Here is a 21,419-nt window from a genome sequence, read left to right as displayed (position 1 = left end):
TATAATAAATAATTATTAACATTTGGAAAAAGTCGCTTGATTGTAATTTATTTATAATAACATTATCTATATGATTGTAATTTATTTTGTTAAGGGTCAGTAACACTTGGAAAAAGTCGCTACCAAGTTGCAGTTCGTTGTTGTATCATCACTTGTCTAAAAACCAATTAACATAAATATTCAGAAAATGCTTTACATTTAGGTGGTTGAATATAATTTTAGAAGATTAATTAAAGGGAGATAATGAATTATTTTTTAGCTAGTTGGCAGCTAGTTACACAATTGTGAAAGGAGAAAAAAATATAATTGACTCTTAATTTTTAATTTCAAGATAGATAATGCTGATGTTAAATCGAAGTACAACTTAAATAAATCAAATGATATAATGATCCAGAAAACTAAATTCTAAAATCTAACACTTAGATTTTCTTTAAAACAACGTAATAAAAATCTAAATAGTAATTCTGGCGATGGCACAATTTACAACCTTAAATTTCTAATTTTCAAATTGCTTCATTTAATAAACTTACTTCAATTAGACCGCCAAAAATCTCGAATTATCAAAAAACTGAAAATTGTAGCTCGAATAAATAAAAAATCTTGAACAAACTAAAAGTCCACATAGCACACCGAAACAAATTAAAAACACACAAAACTCAAAATCAAAAAAAATTATTAAAAGATATAACTAAAATACAAAAGATTAAAACACACGGACAAAGAGACACGGTAATTCTACAGCTTAAGGGCGTAAATTACCCCTCTCCATCTTCAAAATTACTTATGTGAAGTTTTTTTTCTATGATTAACTTTCTCTTTTTAAGGTGTTGAGCAGAATTGCATGGGTATCTTTTGTTAATACTATAAAAAAGAAAAAAATAAGAGTCAAATTTAATATTTAATTATTTATATATGCACTAGTTTTATATTATTTGCGATGTATATTTCTAATAATTTTATTATAATAAATATTAAAAGATGAAAACAAATTATTTATATATATATATATATATATATATATATATATATATATATATATATATATATATATATATATATATATATATATATATATAATTTTTATAAATAAATGATTATAAAATTTTAATTTAATTAATTAAATATATAGTTATAAATTTAAAAAATTAAATAAATATATATGTTTAATCCTTTATATATTTATGAATGAAAAATAAATAAGGATCATTAAAGAATTAAATTCATTATGTATTTTCAATAAATAAATAAATTATTAAAAAATCTTAATTCAATGAAATAAATAACTAAAAAAGAATATAAAGAAGTAAATGTATCTATCCATATAAATAATGTGTGTACATTTACAAACGTGTTTGACCGTTTCTTGATATATTACATTGGTGTAGTATTTTACTCATTTCTATATCACATGGTTTAATTTTTAATGTGAGAAGAAAACAACAAATTGCACTTCAATAATCAATATGGAACATAATACATGGAAGTTCAGTAGAAATGTATTCTGGTTTTCTTATAATTATTTTAAAGTCAATAAGTTTTGATTTAATTATGTAAATGCTGAGTAGACAACTCAATATACAAAGCTCAATATATATACGTACTAACAATATGTCATTAAGGAAACAATTATAGTATTAGGGTTTGGTTATCTGACCAGTATAAATTACACCAAATTAATTAGCACATCCAAACTAAAAAGATTAGAGCAGATATTAGATTAAAGCTTTCCTTCTTTTAAAATGGGTTATCCATACTATTCCCCTCCACCACCTTCGCTGCGTCCGCCGCCGCCGCCACCAACTTCAAAGCCTCCGCCGCCAACTTACCCACCTTCTTCCCCAACTAGCCCAGCCCAAGAACCTTCTCCCCAAAATCCAAAACCACCATATACTTCTCCACCAAGCAACACTCCTACTGCAGTTCCACCAACTCCTAGTGGGCTCGCACCGGTGCCATCTCCGAGCAAACCAACTCCGCCTAAACCCTCTCCACCAAGCCATACTCCTAGTACAACTCCACCACCGCAACCAACTCCTAATGGACCAGCACTGGTGCCATCTCCGAGCAAACCAACTCCACCTGAACCCTATCCACCAACCCGTACTCCTAGTCCACCTCCACCGCAGCAACCAGCACCTAGTGGACCAACACCGGTGCCCTCTCCGAGCAAACCAACTCCACCCGAACCCTATCCACCAAGCCATACTCCTAGCCCACCTCCACCACAGCAACCAATTACTCCTAGTGGACAAGCACCGGTGCCCTCTCCGAGCAAACCAACTCCACCTGAACCCTATCCACCAAGCCTTACTCCTAGTCCACCTCCACCACCAAATACTTATCCCGTATCACCACCATATGCTTCACGTCCACTACCACCAACATTTCCCGGTTACTCTCCACCTGGTTATGGTTTAACGCCACCAATATATAACTCAGTGCCGCCTTCATCAAATGTAGTGACACCACCACCACCAGGAAACAACCACACGACTATAATCGTTGTGTGTGCCACACTTGGTGGCGCGTTCTTTCTTGCATTCCTTTTAGTTGGTCTTATTTGTTTGGCAAAAAAGAAAAAAAAGCTACTTCTGATTCCGCCTGCAGTTTGTATAGAAGAACACGAAGAGATTCATGAAGCAATCGCAACAGGACCAAGCAGAGAAGAAACTGTTACGGTGTCAATTGAAGATGATGTACAAATTCATCAAGTTGGAGCTCGTTGACAATAAACAAAGGTCCCAATTGTAATATATCTATACTTTATAGTAAAAGAAAGTCAAATGTTTGTCATATGCATATTATCAACATTCCGTTGTACTTTGACCAAAAATAAATTTACTCTTGTAATATATTTAAATTACATGTACATTTTACTTTGTCGGGTCCATTTTCTTAAATATTCCATTTATAAATACACGTATGGGGTTATAACAATTGCCCTTATTACCCTATGCATCTTTTATAAATTGGTTACCAATGTTTTATTTATTATATTTTGATGATCAAATAATCAAATTTTCTAACAATAAATTCAGCTTTATGTGGCCGACGGGCTGCAGAGTATCAAACTTTAACACATAAGCAATCCGTCGTCCACATAGATAATACATAGCCAAAATTGATTGTTTTTCTATATTGTTGGAAAAATGAAAGTTCAATTATCAAAATAATAATAAATAAAATATTGATAATCATTTTGCAAAAAAGGAAAAATAATTAATTAATTGCAAATATAATTTAGTTAAAAATTAAGACTCACTACTTACATGTTATTATGTAAAACAGTATAATAAGTTAATATAAAATATTAAATTAAATAAAGCTACTCATAGGAATAGAAATATTTATTAAATAATAGTTAATTGGTATTAGACTACTATAAAGAGCTGGGGTAAAGGGCGTTAAATATTCTTTGAATAAAATGTAAGGACTTATCAATATTTTTAATCATTATAAATTGTGTATCACTGATGTGTTGTCAGAAAATTAATTATATAAAATGGCAAGAAAACACGATATCAGCGACAGACTATAATGACGGATTCAAAATCCGTCGCTAAAATTTATTTACCGACGAGTTTAGTGACAGATTGACGGGAGGTTGCGAGGCGTTGGAGCGAATCAGAGCGGAGTTGGAAAGCGAAAAGTGTGATTTCAAACTATATATCTACAAGGTTGCACGAACGTGCATTCCTTTAAATTTCAATGTGCACGAACGTGCAAAATTGCCGAAGTGAATTGAAGTTTTGAGTTGAAAAGAAAAGAATTGGCTAAGTAAAGTGTTGCATGAACGTGCACTTCCATGACTAACAAAGTGCACAGTCGTGCATTTTTGCCGAAAGGAATTCTTTTGAAGTGAGGAGGAGCAGATTTGGCCAAAACCGTTCGTGCACCCCCAAGGCAAAAGCTGATGCATGAATGTGCATCACTAGGAAATACAAGGTTGCACGGTCGTGCAATGAGGTGCACGGTCGTGCAAAATTGCGATTCAAAAAGACTAAAATGTTTGTATTCAGCGTCAGACTCCATGAAACTCAAGAGCACTTCTGGATTTTTATCTTAACTCGACCTAAAATCATGTTTGAAGTTGGGAGCCGTATAAATACTTAGTTTAGACATAGAACAAAGGTTCGCGTAGTTTTGTAATAGACATATCCCTAGATTTAGTGTAACTTTGAGTATTATTGTTCTTCGATTGTTATTTTGTGGATTATTCCATCGTTTTATGTTAGATTAAATTCGAACAAGGTGCGATTAATTATATTTTCATCCTTAGTACTTATTTTGATCTTAATATGAATTTTCTACAATTTTCATGGTTTTATCTATCGTTATAAGTGGCTAAACCCATCGTTGGGGATTATTAATCGAATTTACGTTTGATTAATCGAATTGGATTTGTGGGTTATTGTTTCTGCTATGTTTAATTATTGCTAATGCTTAGTCTAATTTGATCACTTAGCCTATGTTTTGTATTATAGTTTTAGCTCGAGAGAGTAAATTGGAACATATCGATATAATTAAGAACGTAGGAGTTAATTGTGCGAGAGTGAATTAGCGAGTACGTGTTCTTAGGGTTAACTTCATACATATTAATTGATTAGTAATTAGGTTAATCATTGTGCGAGAGAGGGTAATTAGCCTATTATCAGTTCGTTGTATGTTTTTGCCTGCAATTGCTCGAGAGACAATGTTAGGTGCTTTTACTAGTCTGAACCTTATTAGAACAATCCAATCAATAACCTGATTTGAATAAATCGCATAATGAAAGTTAATAATCCCTTTTTTTTCATTATTGTTAAAACCTCATTTTAATTACAACTTTAGTTTACTTTAATAACAATTGTTTAATTCTGTCATTTACTTATTTTGCTTCAATCAAAATTAACTTTTTTGCTATTCAGATTGGGTGTCGTAATTGGGTATTTTTAGTTGCTTTCTTTATGGGTACGATATGCAGACTTCACAGTCTATATTACGAGTTGGCATATGTATGCTTGCGTATTTTTACCAACAACGACGAATTCAAAATTTATCGCTAATTATCGACGGATTTGGAATTCGTCTCTAAATATGCAAATTTAGCGACGGATTCTGAAATCCGTCGCTAAAAATTGATTATTAAAAAAAAATCAGAACCCGTCACCAAAAGTCAATTATTAAAAATAATTATTTAAAAAAGACCTAATACCTTAAAAAACCTCAACCTTAAAACCCAATTTTGATCCTACCCTGACGTTGAAAACTTGTCAATTTTAAATTGACGTCTTTTTCATTTGGAAAAAATTCAAAAACGTTCTTCATGTATAGTATATCTTAATTGTACATGCTTAAAATTTATTTAGATTAGTTTTAATTTGATTATGATTTTTAGTTATTTTTTAAAAATAAAGGACTTATTTGTACTTTTTTGAATGGAAATGAATTTAATATTTTATCTTGGCTTAATTGCGTAATAAAACACAAACTTTAGCGTGTTTTGCAAATTTAACATAAACTTTCAATTTTGGCATATTATAATACACAAACTTTTGATTTTTGGCAATTATAGCACCGATCAATTTTTCGTGAAAAAAATGCTGATGTGTACACCGGAATAACCAATATTCCGGCGTCCACATCAGCATTTTTCTCTATTTTTTTGAAGGAAAATTTGATCGGTGCTAAAATTGTAAAAAATCAAAAGTTTGTGTATTAATTTGCCAAAATTGAAAGTTTATGTTAAATTTGCAAAACACGCTAAAGTTTATGATTTTTTACGCCATTAAGCCTTTTATCTTTAAACATGGTTAATTGAATGATTTCATCATTTAAGTAAACAAATTGACAAAAATTGAAAAATTGGGGTACAATTAAAACGATAAACTGCAAAATAGAGTAAAATTGACAAGTTTTCAACGTCAGAGTAAGATCGAAAAGGAGCTATAAGGTCGGGGTTTTTTTAAAACATTAGGCCTTTAAAAATGATTATTTAAAATGCGGGAGCAAAATACGGAAATAATAATTTGCTCTGTTTATTTATAAGTTAAATATAATATACATAGATATATATCAATAATTTGAGTTGGTTAAAATGGAGTTAAGTGTGTAAGAACTTTAGGGTTATAGAGGTTTGGGTGGGAGAAATGGTAGAATGCGTAACCTATTGGGAAGTTTGCAAAAATTACGGGACAATCGATAACCTATTATCATAATTATTATAATGAGACTTTTCTCACTGCGATTGATTTACTTCTTGTTGAGATGAATTATATGTTCTCTAAAACTAGCACTGAGTTAATTAATCCAATGCATTTGATATCTCGATCCAAAAAACGCATTTGCTAGTTTTGATCATCAAAAGCTAATTTGCCTTGCTAAACTCTATTTTAAAGATTCCTCATACATCGACTTGCACATTTCGAATGATCAGCTTCACATGTTCATTTATAATATGAAAAACAGTTCTCATTTTATTAATTGTCACAATCTTACTAGTCTTGCAATCAAGATGGTTCAAAATAATAGATATTTGGCATTTGCATTAGTTTATCTTTGATTGAGTTGGCTTTAATCCTACATGTGGCTGCATCATCTGTTGAAAGATCTTTCCCACTGATGAAGAAGATCATCAAAACAGATTTACGCATTAAAATAGCCGATGAATTGATAAATGGTAATGTTGGTGTGCTGCATTGAGAAGAAGATATTTGCTTGCCATTGAAGACATTTTGCAACATTTTCAGAATAAAAAAACTGACGGATTCAACTTTCACCTATTGGTCTCTCTAATTTTTAGTGTATTTATTGTTTTTATGCAATGTTTTTTATTGTTATGAAACTCGATATATACAATTTTTATATAATATGATTAGAGAATGTATTTTTTACTGGATGTTTCAGCTCCACTTGGCCAAACGTTCTTGCTCTACCCTTGTTAGAAGCCCTCTCAAACATGCTGGATTTTGTTTAATTGATCTCACGTAATTATAACACCTCGCAAAAGAAGCAAAATTACAGGTAAGAATAGCCCTAATGCTAAAAGGTTCTAGTTCAAATGAGCTGATGGTTAAAGGAGCGGCACTGGAAAAAGCGTAGATGGCTTCAAAAAGGGGACTAACTTTAAAATATAAGAGGATCTAAAATTTAAAAAATCACTAAATTACGAGAAATTCTCAGGTAGATCGAGTCTACCGCATCATCCGTAGACTAAACCAATCATAATATAACACCTCATCAAAATGATGGCAAAATCATAATAAATGTGTAGTAAATGTATTCAGATTTGAATGATGATAATGAGGTGTTATAACGTGATTGGTTTAGTCTACGGATGACGTGATAGATTCGGTCTACCTAAGAATCTCTCCTACATTACATGGGTCAAATACGAGTTTTATCTAATAGTTTATGCTTCAACTTCTTCACCCATCTTATCGGCAAGTACTTTAGCTAAGTCCTTGTTCTGTATTACCTCATATTCTGCCTAGCTTCTGGTTTCATCTTATGATTATCAGATAAAAGTTCAACTGGACTATAAACTAAATGTAGCTGACGTGGCCCAATGTTATTTATAGTAAATAGAATAAATTTTATACACGTGCTTGAATAATATTGTGCTATGTCTGCTTTAGACAGATTGTGAGCATATTTGATAAAATTTGAAAAAATTGAAAGACCAAACTAGTAAATTTTTTAAATGTATATTTAACGATAAAAATATAATTGTATATAGATAAATATATGTTATTAATTAATGTAAGTCTTGAATTTTTTTTAGAAGAAAAACTTTACCATGTCGAATCATTTATGCTGAAATTAGTATAAATTCATATGTCAAGGCAAATAAACCATGTTTATTGATAAATCACAAAATGAATCCGGGTTTCGGGATATATGCACACACCGGTAAACAGAAGTCAGAAGAAACTCCGGTGGGCTCAATGGAAGTTCACTCCGATGCTCAAGTAAGAACTTTAGTGGAAGCAAGAAGAAGAAATATTGTGAAAAAAGAGTAATTACCTTAGCGTTTGCACGTAAGGTTGTTTTTATAGTGGAACACGTGTAAAACTTGTTGCGTTGTCCTCTTCTCCTTCTTTTGGTCCCCATTTCCTGTTATGCTTACGTGACATGTTCTTCCTCATTTGGCGCTGTTGTAATATTAATACTGATAGTTGAATCTTTGATACAATTGTCGTAACCAGTTTATGAACCGGATTGGTATGCGCAGCGAAATTGAAACCATTCAATAGGTATTTAATTATGAATTTGATAACAAATAACAATATAGCAAAATAAATAAATAATACAAAAGATTTACGTGATTCGGCTTTATAGCGTACATCCACGGGCGAAAGAATCGAGTCATCCACTAATCATCAAAATGAGTACAAAATTGATGGAAAATCACCAAATAGAGAACATCTCTAGTAAATATGTGCTTAAAAGAAAAACCACAAAGTATTTTAACTCTCTACAAGAAGTAACCTAAAAGGGTTATGATTAACTTATATTTCTCATATCACACACCCTCTTTTTCCCTTATTCACATCAATGTCTACATTGGAGTACTTTAAAAGGTGAATAAGGCAGGGTATACATAGGGAATAAATTTTCTTTATAGCATTAGGAGTATTAATCCTAATTGGATTATATCTTCCTAATTGCCCAATGATAATAAAAATATCCTTCATCCAAATACTCCATTAATAGAGTCCTAATACAAATTAGAATTAGAATTATAGGCATATTCCAACAGCTGCGGTTTGTTAGGTGCGTCTAGCGCGGGGAATATACTTTTTGTACTTGTCAGAGGATCTTTAATGATCCCAAGAATCAGTTGCACGTAAGTGTAATCCGAGATGCAAATTCCTGATGTGCTAGGTGTCTTATCTCTAATCACTGCTTTGCGAATGATACGAGGTTCGACCTAGTGGCGCTAGTTTACCGAGCTGTGATTTCGACCATCGTAGCTTGGGAAGCTCTCGCTTAACGATCTATTTGTCGGATATCTATCCAAGGTCTGATTTTGTTTTCTCTATCTCAATGACCCTACTAGATACTAGGTCGGTAAATTGCTCGATTTAGTAATATTTACTTTTGATGAGGTTGCTTCGCCCTTTCGAAGTGTTATCACTATGTTATCAATTATCGACAAGAAAACTATCAAATTTACAAGCAAATAAAAAATGAGTATATTTTACAGACTATATAATTGCATTAACATTATGCAATTGCAGATGACAACCATCAAATTCACTGTCATTTGCGTCAGTTGTTGCAATAGATGACAAAACATCTTTAATTTTCAACTATTAGATCTAATTTCTCTCACTTCTGGGAACTGTATAAGAGAACTTAATTTTACAATTAGGATTTGGCCGGTCTTTTTGTGTTTATTGGAGAACTCCTATAGAAGTTTTTTTTTTTACAAACAATCACTGTCGGTATATATTTTCATTATTAAGGAAAAGTTAAAAAAACATGTCATCTAATTTAGAGGTTTGACATTTGAGGAAATTAAAAATTTCATTTTAAAATATGAACTTATATTTTAATTTCTAAGAACTTTATTACTAAATTAATTGGTATTTTTTTTTCTTAATAATTGGAGAGAGAAAGCGTTTGTAGAATAAATTAAACATATGACCTAGCAGTTTGCTGTTCAACGTTTATAACATTTGAGTTATTGCTAGCAACGGTTAAATTAATTGGTATATTAATTTTATCTAATATTATACATGAATTAAAAAATGTGATAGATAGAACTATTGTAAATCATAAAAGTATATCTTTTATTATTAATCTATAAATTTTATAAAATAATTATTTAATAAAATATAAGTAATATTTAATTAGACGTTGGTTTGCTTATTAATAATATTATAGTTACGTTTGAATGTTTCATGTTTTATTCATTCAAATTATATGTGAGTTGAATTAATATCAAAACCATACAAGAATGAAATGCGTATATGTATTTTTGTTGCGAAAATTTATTCAGAACTGGACAATATAAGGCAGTCTTTTTATGGAGAGAATCGAATCCTACAACTCTTAATATTCTCAAAATACTTAGTTAATACTAATTGATTAGAACTACGGAAATTTTTTATCTAAACCTGGTCCATGAAAAATTCATGAATCTGTCCAATGAGGTGTTAGAAAATCTAACATTTTTTTTCTCTCTATTTATTATTTTTTTTTCTCATTTTTCTAACACCTCATTGGATAGGTTCGTGAATTTTTCATGGACCGGGTTTAGGTAAGAACTTCCCACCATAACCACATTGGCGTTCTACAGTTTTATCGCTACTAGATATACCAATTAGAATTCAAACAAGTCCGAATCTAAACTAACTTTTAAATATTTGAAAAAAAACAAACAGACAGTGCATTTATATGTTTTTTTTAAGGAAGTGATTTTCTAACATAATTGGATAGGTGCATGGAAAATTAATGGATCAGGTCTAGATAAGAATTTCTCGTGCGTATGATATGTCTGCATCAAAATTGAAAAAAATAAAATTTTCATGGATATTGAATAATTTAAATACTAATATGTAGCAGTGGCCATGGCCGGTTTGGAACCAGAATCGGTCTGGTTAAAGCCGATTTTAAATGGGTCCAAAATAAAACTAGGTCAAAATCGGTTCGATACCGTGGTCAAGACGTTAAGAGTTGTTATAACATTTTTTATTTACAGAAACTTGATATGAATACATACCCAACTTTAAGTTTGTTTCTCTAACTGGACTACATACCCTCATCCATCACATATCACAAACATCTATTAATCTCTACTTTTTCTCCTTTTCTTTTTTTGATTTATTCTTTTTATATATTAAAATTAAAAAATTAAACATAATTTAACTTACTTTTAAAAAATTATTGTTTTTATTTTTAGCTGATCAATCGGCCTATTCTACTTAAATTAGTTGTAGCCATGGCTATTGTTTGGTTCATTTTATATACTTCCTGAGTAGTTAACTTTCCAGAAAATATACTTTCTGAGAAGATAATTTTTCGGAAAGTTTAGAATAAGTTGCTTGTTTCATATTCTATTTCCCAGCAAGTGTTAAATTATTTTTTTAATATTATAAATCAAATTTAAATTAAAAGACATAAATATCCTTTTATTTGTATTAAGCTTTATTTTAAAGTTAATTTTTTGCGTGGCCATTCAAGAACAAGAGCAATATATTGCCTTGTGAAGCTATCAATAATGACATGAAACTAGTTATATATGGTTACTATATTACAAAAAAAATGTTGTTAGATCTGTAACAAATTTGTCCATAATATGTATATAAACGTCTACTAATAAAATCAAAAGTTAAAGCATGCAGTGATAAGCAACTATGGCAGTCTAAACTAAAAAAAATCAGCTGATTTTTATTATTATAAATATCAAATAAAAATAGCAAATAGTCATATAAAATAAAATAAGATACTCAAATTAATTTTTATTATTTAAACGATATATTTTATAATAAAGTTTGGAATTGTTGGACAAAGGTAAATTAGGAAAAGATATATTAAAACACTTAGAAAGTACTATTTACATGAGTTTTTCTAAGGAAGTGGTTTCCCTAGTCGAAGGAGAGTGTGATAGTTGACTTCCCGTAAAATAAAATAAAAATAGCGAAACAAGTAAAACAAAATTGCTACTTCCGGTAAGTTTTACTTTCCTTACACACTTCCCCCAAACTAAGTAAGGCCTAATATGAATTAAAGAAAAGATCAACGCGGCTCTTAAATTTGTATATTAAAATCAAATAAGTCAATTTTAATTTTTTAGGAAAATTTAAGACTTGTATTTTCGGGATCAAATAAGTCACTTGAGTCAATTAGGTCTCCAAATTTATGTTTCGGATCAAATAAGTTTACATATGAGGTAACAATTTTGGGGTTAAATTAAGAGAGTTTTGTGTATAATTGACCCACAATGAAATAGATTTATTTACACTAAAAATGCAAATTTTGAATCTAATTGACCCAAAAAATTAAAATAAACTTATTTGATCTCAAGAGATCAGTTTGAGGGTCGCGTTAACCCCTTATTCAATATGAATTTAATCAAGAGAAAAAATGACAATAAAAATGTTAAAAGAGAAAATTTATGTAAAGTGACATTAAAAATATATATAATTTTTTTAAATGAAACAAATAAAAATGAGAGATGTTATTTTTTTTTAAAGGGACGAAGGAAGCAGTTGGATTCATGAATAAAATATGAATGCCGGGTTAGGGGTATGCAAAAACCGACCGAAACCGAATTTCCGAACCGAACCGAACCGAATTTCGTTATTCGGTTCGGTTTTTTGGTTTTTCGGTTCGGTTCGGTTTTTAAAAATAAAAATTTCGGATTTTTCGGTTCGGTTCGGTTTGAGTGAAAAACCGACCGAAATAACCGAATTTCCGAACTTTCAAAACAACGTTGATTTTAGTGATTTGATTATACCTGGGCTTTGGAGAAGTGGATCTGACATAATTTCCACTAACCCACTAACCCTAATATCTCATTTCATACTTTCTCATTTTCTATTTACTTCACACTGTCGCCGCCTACCTCTAAACCTAACCATATTCATCAATTTTTCCTTTCCCTCTCTAATTCATATAGCTACTACTAATTATAGTATTCATTTTCTATTTCCCCTTCTTGTTCATTTAGTCATAATTCTTTTCTTTTTAAATTTCTCTTAATTTCGTTAGTTCCTAACATAAATAATAACATCAAAATTTGATTCTAACATCATAAAGGTACGATTTTTATTTAAATTTTTTTATTTGGATTCTTAATAGTAAATCTCTCTCATTTTTATGAATTAAATTCAGATTAATATTCATATATTTTAGACTATTTTTTAAACCCAACCTATGTTATTTATATTTCATATTGCAGTTTTGAATTTTGTCATGTTATCAAGGTTAGCCGTAAATCCCTCTTTTGTTTCACATGAATTATTAGGGTTATTTTATGTTTTTAGAATTTTAATTTTAGGGTTATTTGTTGTTGCTGAAATTTAAATTTTTAGGGTTGATAATTTTAAATGACTAAACTGTGAGTACAAATTGTAAACGACTGAACTATGATAATTTTAGGGTTCTTTTATGTTGAAATTTTTCTGTTCTTGTAATGGCAGTTGTGTTTTTGGAATTGCATTTGTACTTTTGAAGATGCAAATGTGAGTAGTTGTTGAACTTGCTTGCTGTTCTGAAGATGCAGAGTTGAGATTTGATCCTGAAATTTAAATTTCTGAATTTGTATTATGGATTGATAATTTTTTATTTTTAGTGATTTATGTATTTGAAGCCTTCCAGATTTATGAATTATTATTTCTGAATATTTATGTTATTGTTTAGTTTGTTTTGCAAAAAGAAGTAGGTTCTATTAGTTAAAATCGAATCTAATACAGCAATATGCTAAAACCGAATTTTTTTTAACCGAACCGAACCGATATTTTCGGTTCGGTTCGGTTCGGTTTTTCATAAATTTCGGTTCGGTTCGGTTTTTGTATAAAAAAATTCGGTTATATTCGGTTTTGGCATATTTCAAACCGAACCGAACCGAACCGACCGACCGATGCACAGCCCTATGCCGGGTGTAGCAATGTATAAAATTTGAAGGACTCGATTAAACCACAAATCTAATTTGTCTCTAAACCCACATAAATAACCAGTAAGAACATTAGATAATAAATTCATAAACGTAAATTTAAACGAAAGTCATCTATTTTAGCTTATATTATAAATTTGTATCCCGCATTAGAAGTTAGTATATCACTATTTTTATATTGCCACTGATACCTGCAACTGAAAACATTTTTGTTTTCTTTTATCTTCACCAAAAACATTTCTATTTTATAATGTGATGGATGTTGAAGAAGTTTCCGCCGTCATGGAAGCGCCTCCGGTGAGTAACGCCGCCACAAAAAGAGCCTTGCTGATTTTGAACGGCATCCTTTTAGTTATAGGCAGCTGTGGTGCTCCTTTATCAATGCGTCTCTACTTCACTCACGGAGGCAAACGCGTGTGGCTCATTTCCTTTCTTCAAACCAGCTGCTGGCCTCTCATTTCATTTATCCTCTTCGTAATCTATCTTCGTCGCCGTTACATTACTAAAACCGCCGCGGCCGCCGCCGTTATAGGGCCACGTCTGCTGATTGGGGCGAGTGTACTGGGTACCGTTACAGGTCTGGAATGTTTTTGCTTCAGTTATGCAGTGTCGCGTCTCCCTGTTTCGACGAGTGCTTTGATATTTTCTACACAGTTGGTTTTCAATGCTGGTTTCGCTTTTGTTTTGGTTAAACAGAAGTTTACTGCTTTCTCTATAAACGCCGTCGTTTTATTGAGCGTTGGTGCTGGTATGTTGGCGTTGCATTCTAGTAGTGACAGACCTGATGGTGAATCGAATGAAGAGTACATTACTGGGTTTGTTCTGTGTGCTTCGGCTGCCGTTTTAGACGGGCTAATATTTCCGTTGGTGGAGTTAAATTACAAGAATTCGAAGCAAGAAATTAGCTATGCTCTGGTTTTGCAGTATCAGATGGTGCTGTGTATCTTTGCTACTCTCTTTTCTGCTGTTGCCTCATTGGTTAACAATGACTTTCAGGTACTCTTTTCTTTTATCTCCGTAAGTTATCAGACACATCTCATAACTATCGTTAAATTGCAGGCGATTTCAAGAGAAGCAAGGGAATTTGAAGTTGGAGAAACAAAATACTATATGACATTGGTGTGCATTTCAGTTATAACTCTGTGTTACTTCATGGGATTCGTAGGGGTCATTTTTTGTTCATCTTCTTTACTCTCAGGAATCATGATAGCCGTTAGTCTTCCACTAACAGAGATGTTGGCAGTAATTTTTTACCATGAGAAATTTCAAGCTGACAAAGGTGTTGCTCTTGCTCTTTCTCTTTGGGGATTTATTTCTTACTTCTATGGTGAGCACAAACACAGCAATATTGTGCAGAATCCTACTCCGGAAACAGAAATTTCTCATTCTTCTACTCCAATATTAAACGTTTGATTTGATTATTGGTCAATTTTACCATATTTCACATTTTATCGTTTCAATTGTACCCTTAAACATTAAATTTACCTTCTTTTATTTGAAAAAAGTTCAAAAAAATACCACATATTTAGCATGTATTTAAAATAGCATTTAATGTTATAAATAACACAAAAAACTATTCTTCCACAAATTCAAATAATAATTCATTAATTAAACATGTATATGTATTAAATTGAGAAAAAATGAAACTTCATGCATACAATTGAAACGTTTTAAAGTTCGTGATTAAATTGAGAAAATATGTATAGTTTATGAATTTTTTTAACATTACCCCTTATATTAAATTAGTGAATTTTTAACTTTCAAAATAAATTATTTTAAAATTAAAAAAATAACCTTTTTTATCCTTTTTAAAGAGAAGAAAAATTATTAAGATACAAAAGAATGAAAAATAAACTAAATAATTAAAAATATATTAAATTTAAATTTCACTTTTAATTTTAATTTTATATATGAAAGAATAAAATTAATTTTAAAAATAAAACCAACTCTAGAAATAAAAATACTTAATTTATAATGCTTAAACTAAAAAATGATGTCATTTTTTTATTTTTTGAATTTGATTTTAATTTTTTTATAATTATAGATATTTTTATTAAAAAATTATAAATTTAATTATTGTGATCTTTTGTATCCTTTCATTTATCTGACTCCTCCATCTTATAATTTAATCATCTAATCCTCATCTTTGAGTTTTAATAATGTGTTAAATCAGTTCGATTAGTATTTTTTACTACGTCAATATGATATATTTCATTCTCTAAAAATTAAATTAATAAAATTTGAAAATCAAAATATCAAAGAGATTAAATTGATATATAAAAAATCAAATGAATGAAAGAGTATAGTTTTAAAAATTAAATTATTCATTAAGGTAAATATATTGCTATCCGGGTATGGGCATCGATTGAGGATATAGTAGTGGTCCATTGAGATAATTTTGGCCAGCAATAGCGCTGGCATGTTCTTGCTTTAACCATCATTCATCAATCACATGTGACCTGATCCGTTCTTTTCTTAATGGTTTATTTTGTGGACTACTATTTACCGCCCAAAATTACTATTCACCGCCCAATTTTTTTACCAAAATACCCCTATGCCATTTTCAGTTTTTCTTTTTAAATTCAATTCTCTCAATTCAATTAAAAATCCAACGAACATCCGAGCGAATTTACAATAAAAATGTCAAAATCGACTAGAAATAGAAGACCGAACCTCTGATAAATAATCGATTTTTATTTATTTAATTTTTTAAATTTTTTAAATTTCTTTTAATGGTCGTCGCCCTCAGATGATGGTCCATAGGGGCTATCGCCTTGATTTGGTGATGGCCCATAAGAGCCATCGCTAAATCAAGAAAATGGCGCCATAGGGCCATCGCCATCTCAAGTAGATGGCCCAAAGGGCCATCTGCTTGAGATGGCGATGGCTCATAGCCCATAAGGTCCATCGCCAAATTAAGGCGATGACTCATTAAAAAAAATTAAAAAAATTTAAAAATAAAAAAGTTAAAAAACCGATTAATTATTAGAGGTTACCGTCCTCTATTTTTAGGTGATTTTAATATTTTTATTATAAATTTGCTCGGTTATTTGTCGGGTTTTTAGTTAAGTTGAGAGGATTGAGTTTTTTTTTAACTGAAAATGGCTTAAGGATATTTTGATAAAAAGTTGGGCGGTGGGTAGTAATTTTGGGCGGCGAATAATAAAACCATTACACAAATATTTTTTAAATAGGGAACTTCTTATGGTTATTTTGTTTTTTATAAAATAAACTTACTTGATTCGTTCATTATCGTTGGATTAAATTTCATTACATTCGTCTAATGGTAAAACGGATAAAATATGTTAAAAATAAAGTAACCGTAGCTTTTTTTCCCTTTGAACAGTTACTATAAATTATTCATAATTTTTGACAAACAGGCACCAAAAAATAGTGGAGCGTAGATTTTAAATCTTATGATGGAACAAAATCTTTTATTTTTGATGATAGCAAACTCTAAAATTTAGTTTATTTAATTGATAGCTACTCTTATATGTTAAATAAATTTTAATACAATAGACTAATTGCTACTAATTTTTAATTTTTATCATGTATATATTTCTTCTAAAAAAATTATGCATATATTTTACTTTTATTTAAATATACTAATATTATGTTTTCAATGTTTTAAATATAAAAATTAGTAAATTTTTAAATCTGTAATATTTTATCACATATACTACTTTTATTTGGCTTAATACATTTTTTGACCCCTAAATTATACCACTTTATTCCTTGCGGCCTCTAAACTAATTTCGTGTTTCATTAGATCTCTTATTTTTTTTTATTTAACTCCTCATTCGAAACGTGCACATAATGCGCGCTGACGTGTGTAAAAATACTGATATGGCTGTGCTGACATGGCGTTAAATATAACAAAAAATAGCTAAGAGCTCCAATGGAACACGAAATTAGTTTAGAGGTCACAGGAAACAAAACGGTAAAGTTTAGGGGTTAAAAAATATATTAAGCCTAAATATGTTTCTTATATTTAAAATAAAAAATGATGTATTTTATATATTGTTTGAAAAAATCATTTAAGACTTAATTACTTTAAATATCATGAATAGCGTGTTTTGCGATTTTAACACAAATTTGAAAAATTCAGAATTGATTTAAAAAGTTTGAAATTGCAAAAAAAATAAAAGCTAGTATCTTAAAAAATTTAAAATTGGAAATTTATATTAAATTTTTTTAAAAAACTAAAAATAATAATTCTTTAAACAATTAAGCCTTCATTTAATATCATCTAGGGAACGGGTTACCACGGTGAAAGCGAACCTTTTCATTCCAAATTAAAGAATTCGGAATGAATCCAATCTCCCCAAGTAGGATGCGAACATACGACTAGTCAGTTAACAGCTGACCGCTCTATCACTAAGATACTAAGGAACAATAGGAGATTAGATTTCGTAGAGTTCAATTCCCGCTCTCAACCCATGACCAATATGAGCTTGAAGTTTCCTTTATAACTCCTGGAACTTCTTCGTAGTTTCTTTGTTCCATGCCTCATTTCATAGGAATCCTCAAAGTGGCTCTATTTGATTATATTCCATCCATATCCCAATTAATTCCATTCAATTAATATCCTATTTCCTTTGGTGTCATTGGCATAATAGATGTTGTTTCTAGTCTATTTCTATATACTATTTCTATATTCTATTTCTATATATAAGTATAATAATTTTAACAAACGAGCTGTAGATCAAATGGTATAAGCGTTCGACATCAAATTGTCAATTAAAAATAGACAAACTCCTTTTATCATTATGAAAATGTAAATAAATATTTACATGTAAAATGTTATATCATGTAATTACTTGACTAAATTTATATATTTTTTATTGTTCTACTATATTTTTTAAAAATTATATGTCACCGTACATAAAGTAATTTATATGCTTCTAAATATTCATGCTAGACATAAAATGGTTGAAAATTAAATAATAGTATTTTCGAGGAGGTTAGATAGGTAAAAATTAAAAATTTGAATGTGTAGTAGGAAAATAAAATAGTTCATGGGTCAAATAGAATAATAAAGTATAGTTCAGGGGTTAAATAGAACAATTTACGCATTTTAATTATTTTTCACACGCTTCAACGCTGGATAAAAAGGGCAGATCGGCAAAAAAGATGAAGTTGAGGGGTTAAATAGAATAAAAAAAATCAAAAAGTCCAACAGAATACGAAATTAGTTTAGAGATCTCAGAGAATAAAAGTGTACAGTTTAAGGGTCAAATAATATATTAAGCCATTTTTATTTTCAATTGTTAGACGATGTAATAAATGTAGTTTTTTTTTTACAATCAAATAATCTTCTATTAATATCAAGCACTTATAAGTGTAAAAATTTAGAAAAGGTATAACCATTTCTAATGACCTGACATGTAACAAGATGTAAAAACTTTAAATCGCAGATCGCATTACAAAATAAAAATAAAAATTACATAACTGCTCTATCATAATAAAAACCAATTCTTCTTTATCTAACAGAAAACTCACCGAACTCACCAATCCTTCATAAAAAAAGACGAACAAACCTTTCATATAGAAATGACAACAATTTTTTTATAAAGAAAGACAATCGTTGTAATAAATATATATATAAAAAAATTAGTATAACTTATAATCGATGTCATCTGTAGTGTATATATACTGAAATTGATGCGCCTCGTCGATAGAGTTAATAATAAAAATAAAAAAGATGAAAAAGAGTCGGTTATTTATTTTATTCTAAAGTAATGAAAAAATGGTCGCCAACTGTAAAAATAAACTATTGACAGTAGTCGAAGTAAAAAAAACTGTTAGCGGTTAGAATTTTTTATTTCAGAGAGAGAGAGGGGGGGGGGGGGGGATTGGCCAAAAAAAATAAATGTAGGTGTCAATTGAACAATAAGCTGTCGTATTCTAAATTTCCAACAAACATTAAACCTTGCATCGTGTGGTCTTAATTTGGGGAGAGCCGGCAAAATCTTTCTTATGGTCTTATATAAACAGTCGCCATCAATATTGTTGCCCCTTTGTCACTTAGCAAGCACACCATTCAATTATTAAACATCTGTTCTTACGCAATAAAATTGCTTAATGATAAAAAAAGTAACAGTAACAATCTTGATTAATGAATCTCCCATTTGATATATTATCTGTTTCAAAAGGAAAGAAACAATAATGTTAATTAATTACTTGGATATGCGATGATCTCACCCTCATTTGACTACTACTCCACAAGTCCCATCCAATTTGAACTTTTCTTTAGTTTCTATAATTAATTAAACCTCAATTCTGCGGTTTATACGGTTTCTGATTTTGAAGCCTTTCATCGCCACCATCCCTAAATTTTATTTTCGATTCAGAAATTTTCTGAGCTTTGATTTGCAAATCACCAGAGTCCCCACCCGTCAGTGGTTGTAAACTGACGATAGAAACGGTGGTGATTTACTTTTCGAAGCGGGATTTCTAGATTTAGAAATGATGGTAAAGTCAGAAACCGTTGATAATTATAAGCACAATTCTACTATTCTTAAGATTCATGAATAAGAGAATTTATAAATTTTAGCTACTATATTGAACATTCTAAAATATTTTTATTTTAGTTTAAATAAATAAATATAAATATTAAATTTATTTTTCATTTATTTCAACTATTTGTATTTATTTATTAATTATTATTGATAATTACTTTATCCGATGAAAATATTACTAATAAACTTATAATTTTTAAGATGCATTCTTAATTTCAAGAAGTAATATGTATTTTTAAACATACAACTAATAATATTGAGAAAATTTATTTATTTAAATTAAAGATAGAATGGGAAATAAATAACAACTTTAACTATTATTTTTAATCCTTGTGCAAATTAAATTTTTGATAATTTTTTTTTGATAATTTTTTTTATATATTTGTGGAGTACTATTTTTTGTTTCTTTTATCATTTATGAAAGTTTGATTCTTTTTTTCAAATTATCTGTTGTATATAATTTTTTTATTTTCTCTTAGTAATTAGTTCATTTTTTTTTTACGAAAATTATAGATTCTTTTTAGTGTTATTCGATTGTTTGATATTTTAATACAGGAATACCACATTTATAATGTGTGTCTTACACTATTTGACAAGATTACACACACTGTTTCAAATAATTAAAAAAATAGATGATAATTTTATTTTTACACCATTTTAGCATACTTTTTTTATTAACCAATTAATATGTCAGAAGATAATAATTACAAAGAATAATAAAAATTAATTAAAAATATACTGTAAATGTGAATTATCAATTAAGATATAACATCTAAAATATTTAAACTTTATCATATAGAATAAAACAAGGCTTAAGGTCTGAAAAACTACCGACCTTTCAAATTTTTTTCAATAGCACCCTCACCTTGTAATTTTTTCAATAGCACCCTATTTTGTATTTTTGACTTTCAATAGCACCCTAAAGTAAAAAAATTAGATGATTTGATTATTATAAGGATGAAAATTTTCAAAAAAATTAAATTTAAAGGTTAAATCATACTTTTTTCTACTTGAACACTTTTAAACAAATCTTTTAACTTAAAAAAAGTTCAAATAAGTCTTCGATAAATGAGTTTAATTTGATAATTTATGGTGCTATTGAAAGTCAAAAATACAAAATAGGATAAAATTGACTGTTTTACAAGGTCGGGGTGCTATTGAAAGCCAAAAATACGAAATAGGGTGCTATTGAAGAAATTACAAGGTGAGGGTGCAATTGAAAAAAAATTGAAAGGTCGGTAGTTTTTCAGACCTTAAGCCTAAACAACGGTAGTAAAGTTTTCCTAAAGAACTAT

The 21,419-nt window shown here is 29.6% G+C and overlaps 2 protein-coding genes across 3 annotated transcripts; both read left to right on the top strand.

Annotated features, from left to right (window-relative positions):
• The first annotated feature begins 1,739 nt into the window (after positions 1 to 1,739).
• LOC126680789 (extensin-like) lies at positions 1,740 to 2,726 on the top strand. The gene has a single exon (XM_056104892.1). It carries the CDS (start codon positions 1,740 to 1,742, stop codon positions 2,724 to 2,726), a length of 987 nt encoding a protein of 328 aa, XP_055960867.1.
• A 9,751-nt stretch (positions 2,727 to 12,477) lies between these two features.
• LOC126675006 (purine permease 3-like) lies at positions 12,478 to 15,083 on the top strand. Of its 2 annotated transcripts, XM_050369676.2 has the most exons (3): positions 12,478 to 12,747; positions 13,131 to 14,599; positions 14,663 to 15,083. In XM_050369676.2, the coding sequence occupies exons 2-3, from the start codon at positions 13,859 to 13,861 to the stop codon at positions 15,014 to 15,016; spliced, it is 1,095 nt and encodes a 364-aa protein (XP_050225633.1). In that variant the 5' UTR covers positions 12,478 to 12,747; positions 13,131 to 13,858; the 3' UTR covers positions 15,017 to 15,083. The 2 variants fall into 2 exon arrangements, with proteins under 2 accessions (XP_050225633.1, XP_050225560.1); XM_050369603.2 differs by lacking the exon at positions 12,478 to 12,747 and having other exon boundaries at positions 12,773 to 14,599.
• Positions 15,084 to 21,419: the final 6,336 nt, after the last annotated feature.

The sequence above is a fragment of the Mercurialis annua genome, linkage group LG1-X, assembly GCF_937616625.2.
Source record: "Mercurialis annua linkage group LG1-X, ddMerAnnu1.2, whole genome shotgun sequence".
In the NCBI taxonomy this organism is placed as follows: Eukaryota; Viridiplantae; Streptophyta; class Magnoliopsida; order Malpighiales; family Euphorbiaceae; genus Mercurialis; species Mercurialis annua.
Note: the sequence above shows the minus strand (reverse complement) of the source record. Positions and strands in the feature narration are given on the sequence as shown.

Excerpts from the sequence above, each read along its gene's own strand:
- LOC126680789 (XM_056104892.1), top strand. The coding sequence starts at position 1,740 with ATGGGTTATCCATACTATTCCCCTCCACCACCTTCGCTGCGTCCGCCG.
- LOC126675006 (XM_050369676.2), top strand. The coding sequence starts at position 13,859 with ATGGATGTTGAAGAAGTTTCCGCCGTCATGGAAGCGCCTCCGGTGAGT. Across the intron at positions 14,600-14,662 it reads TGGTTAACAATGACTTTCAG|GCGATTTCAAGAGAAGCAAG; the intron begins GTACTCTTTTCT and ends GTTAAATTGCAG.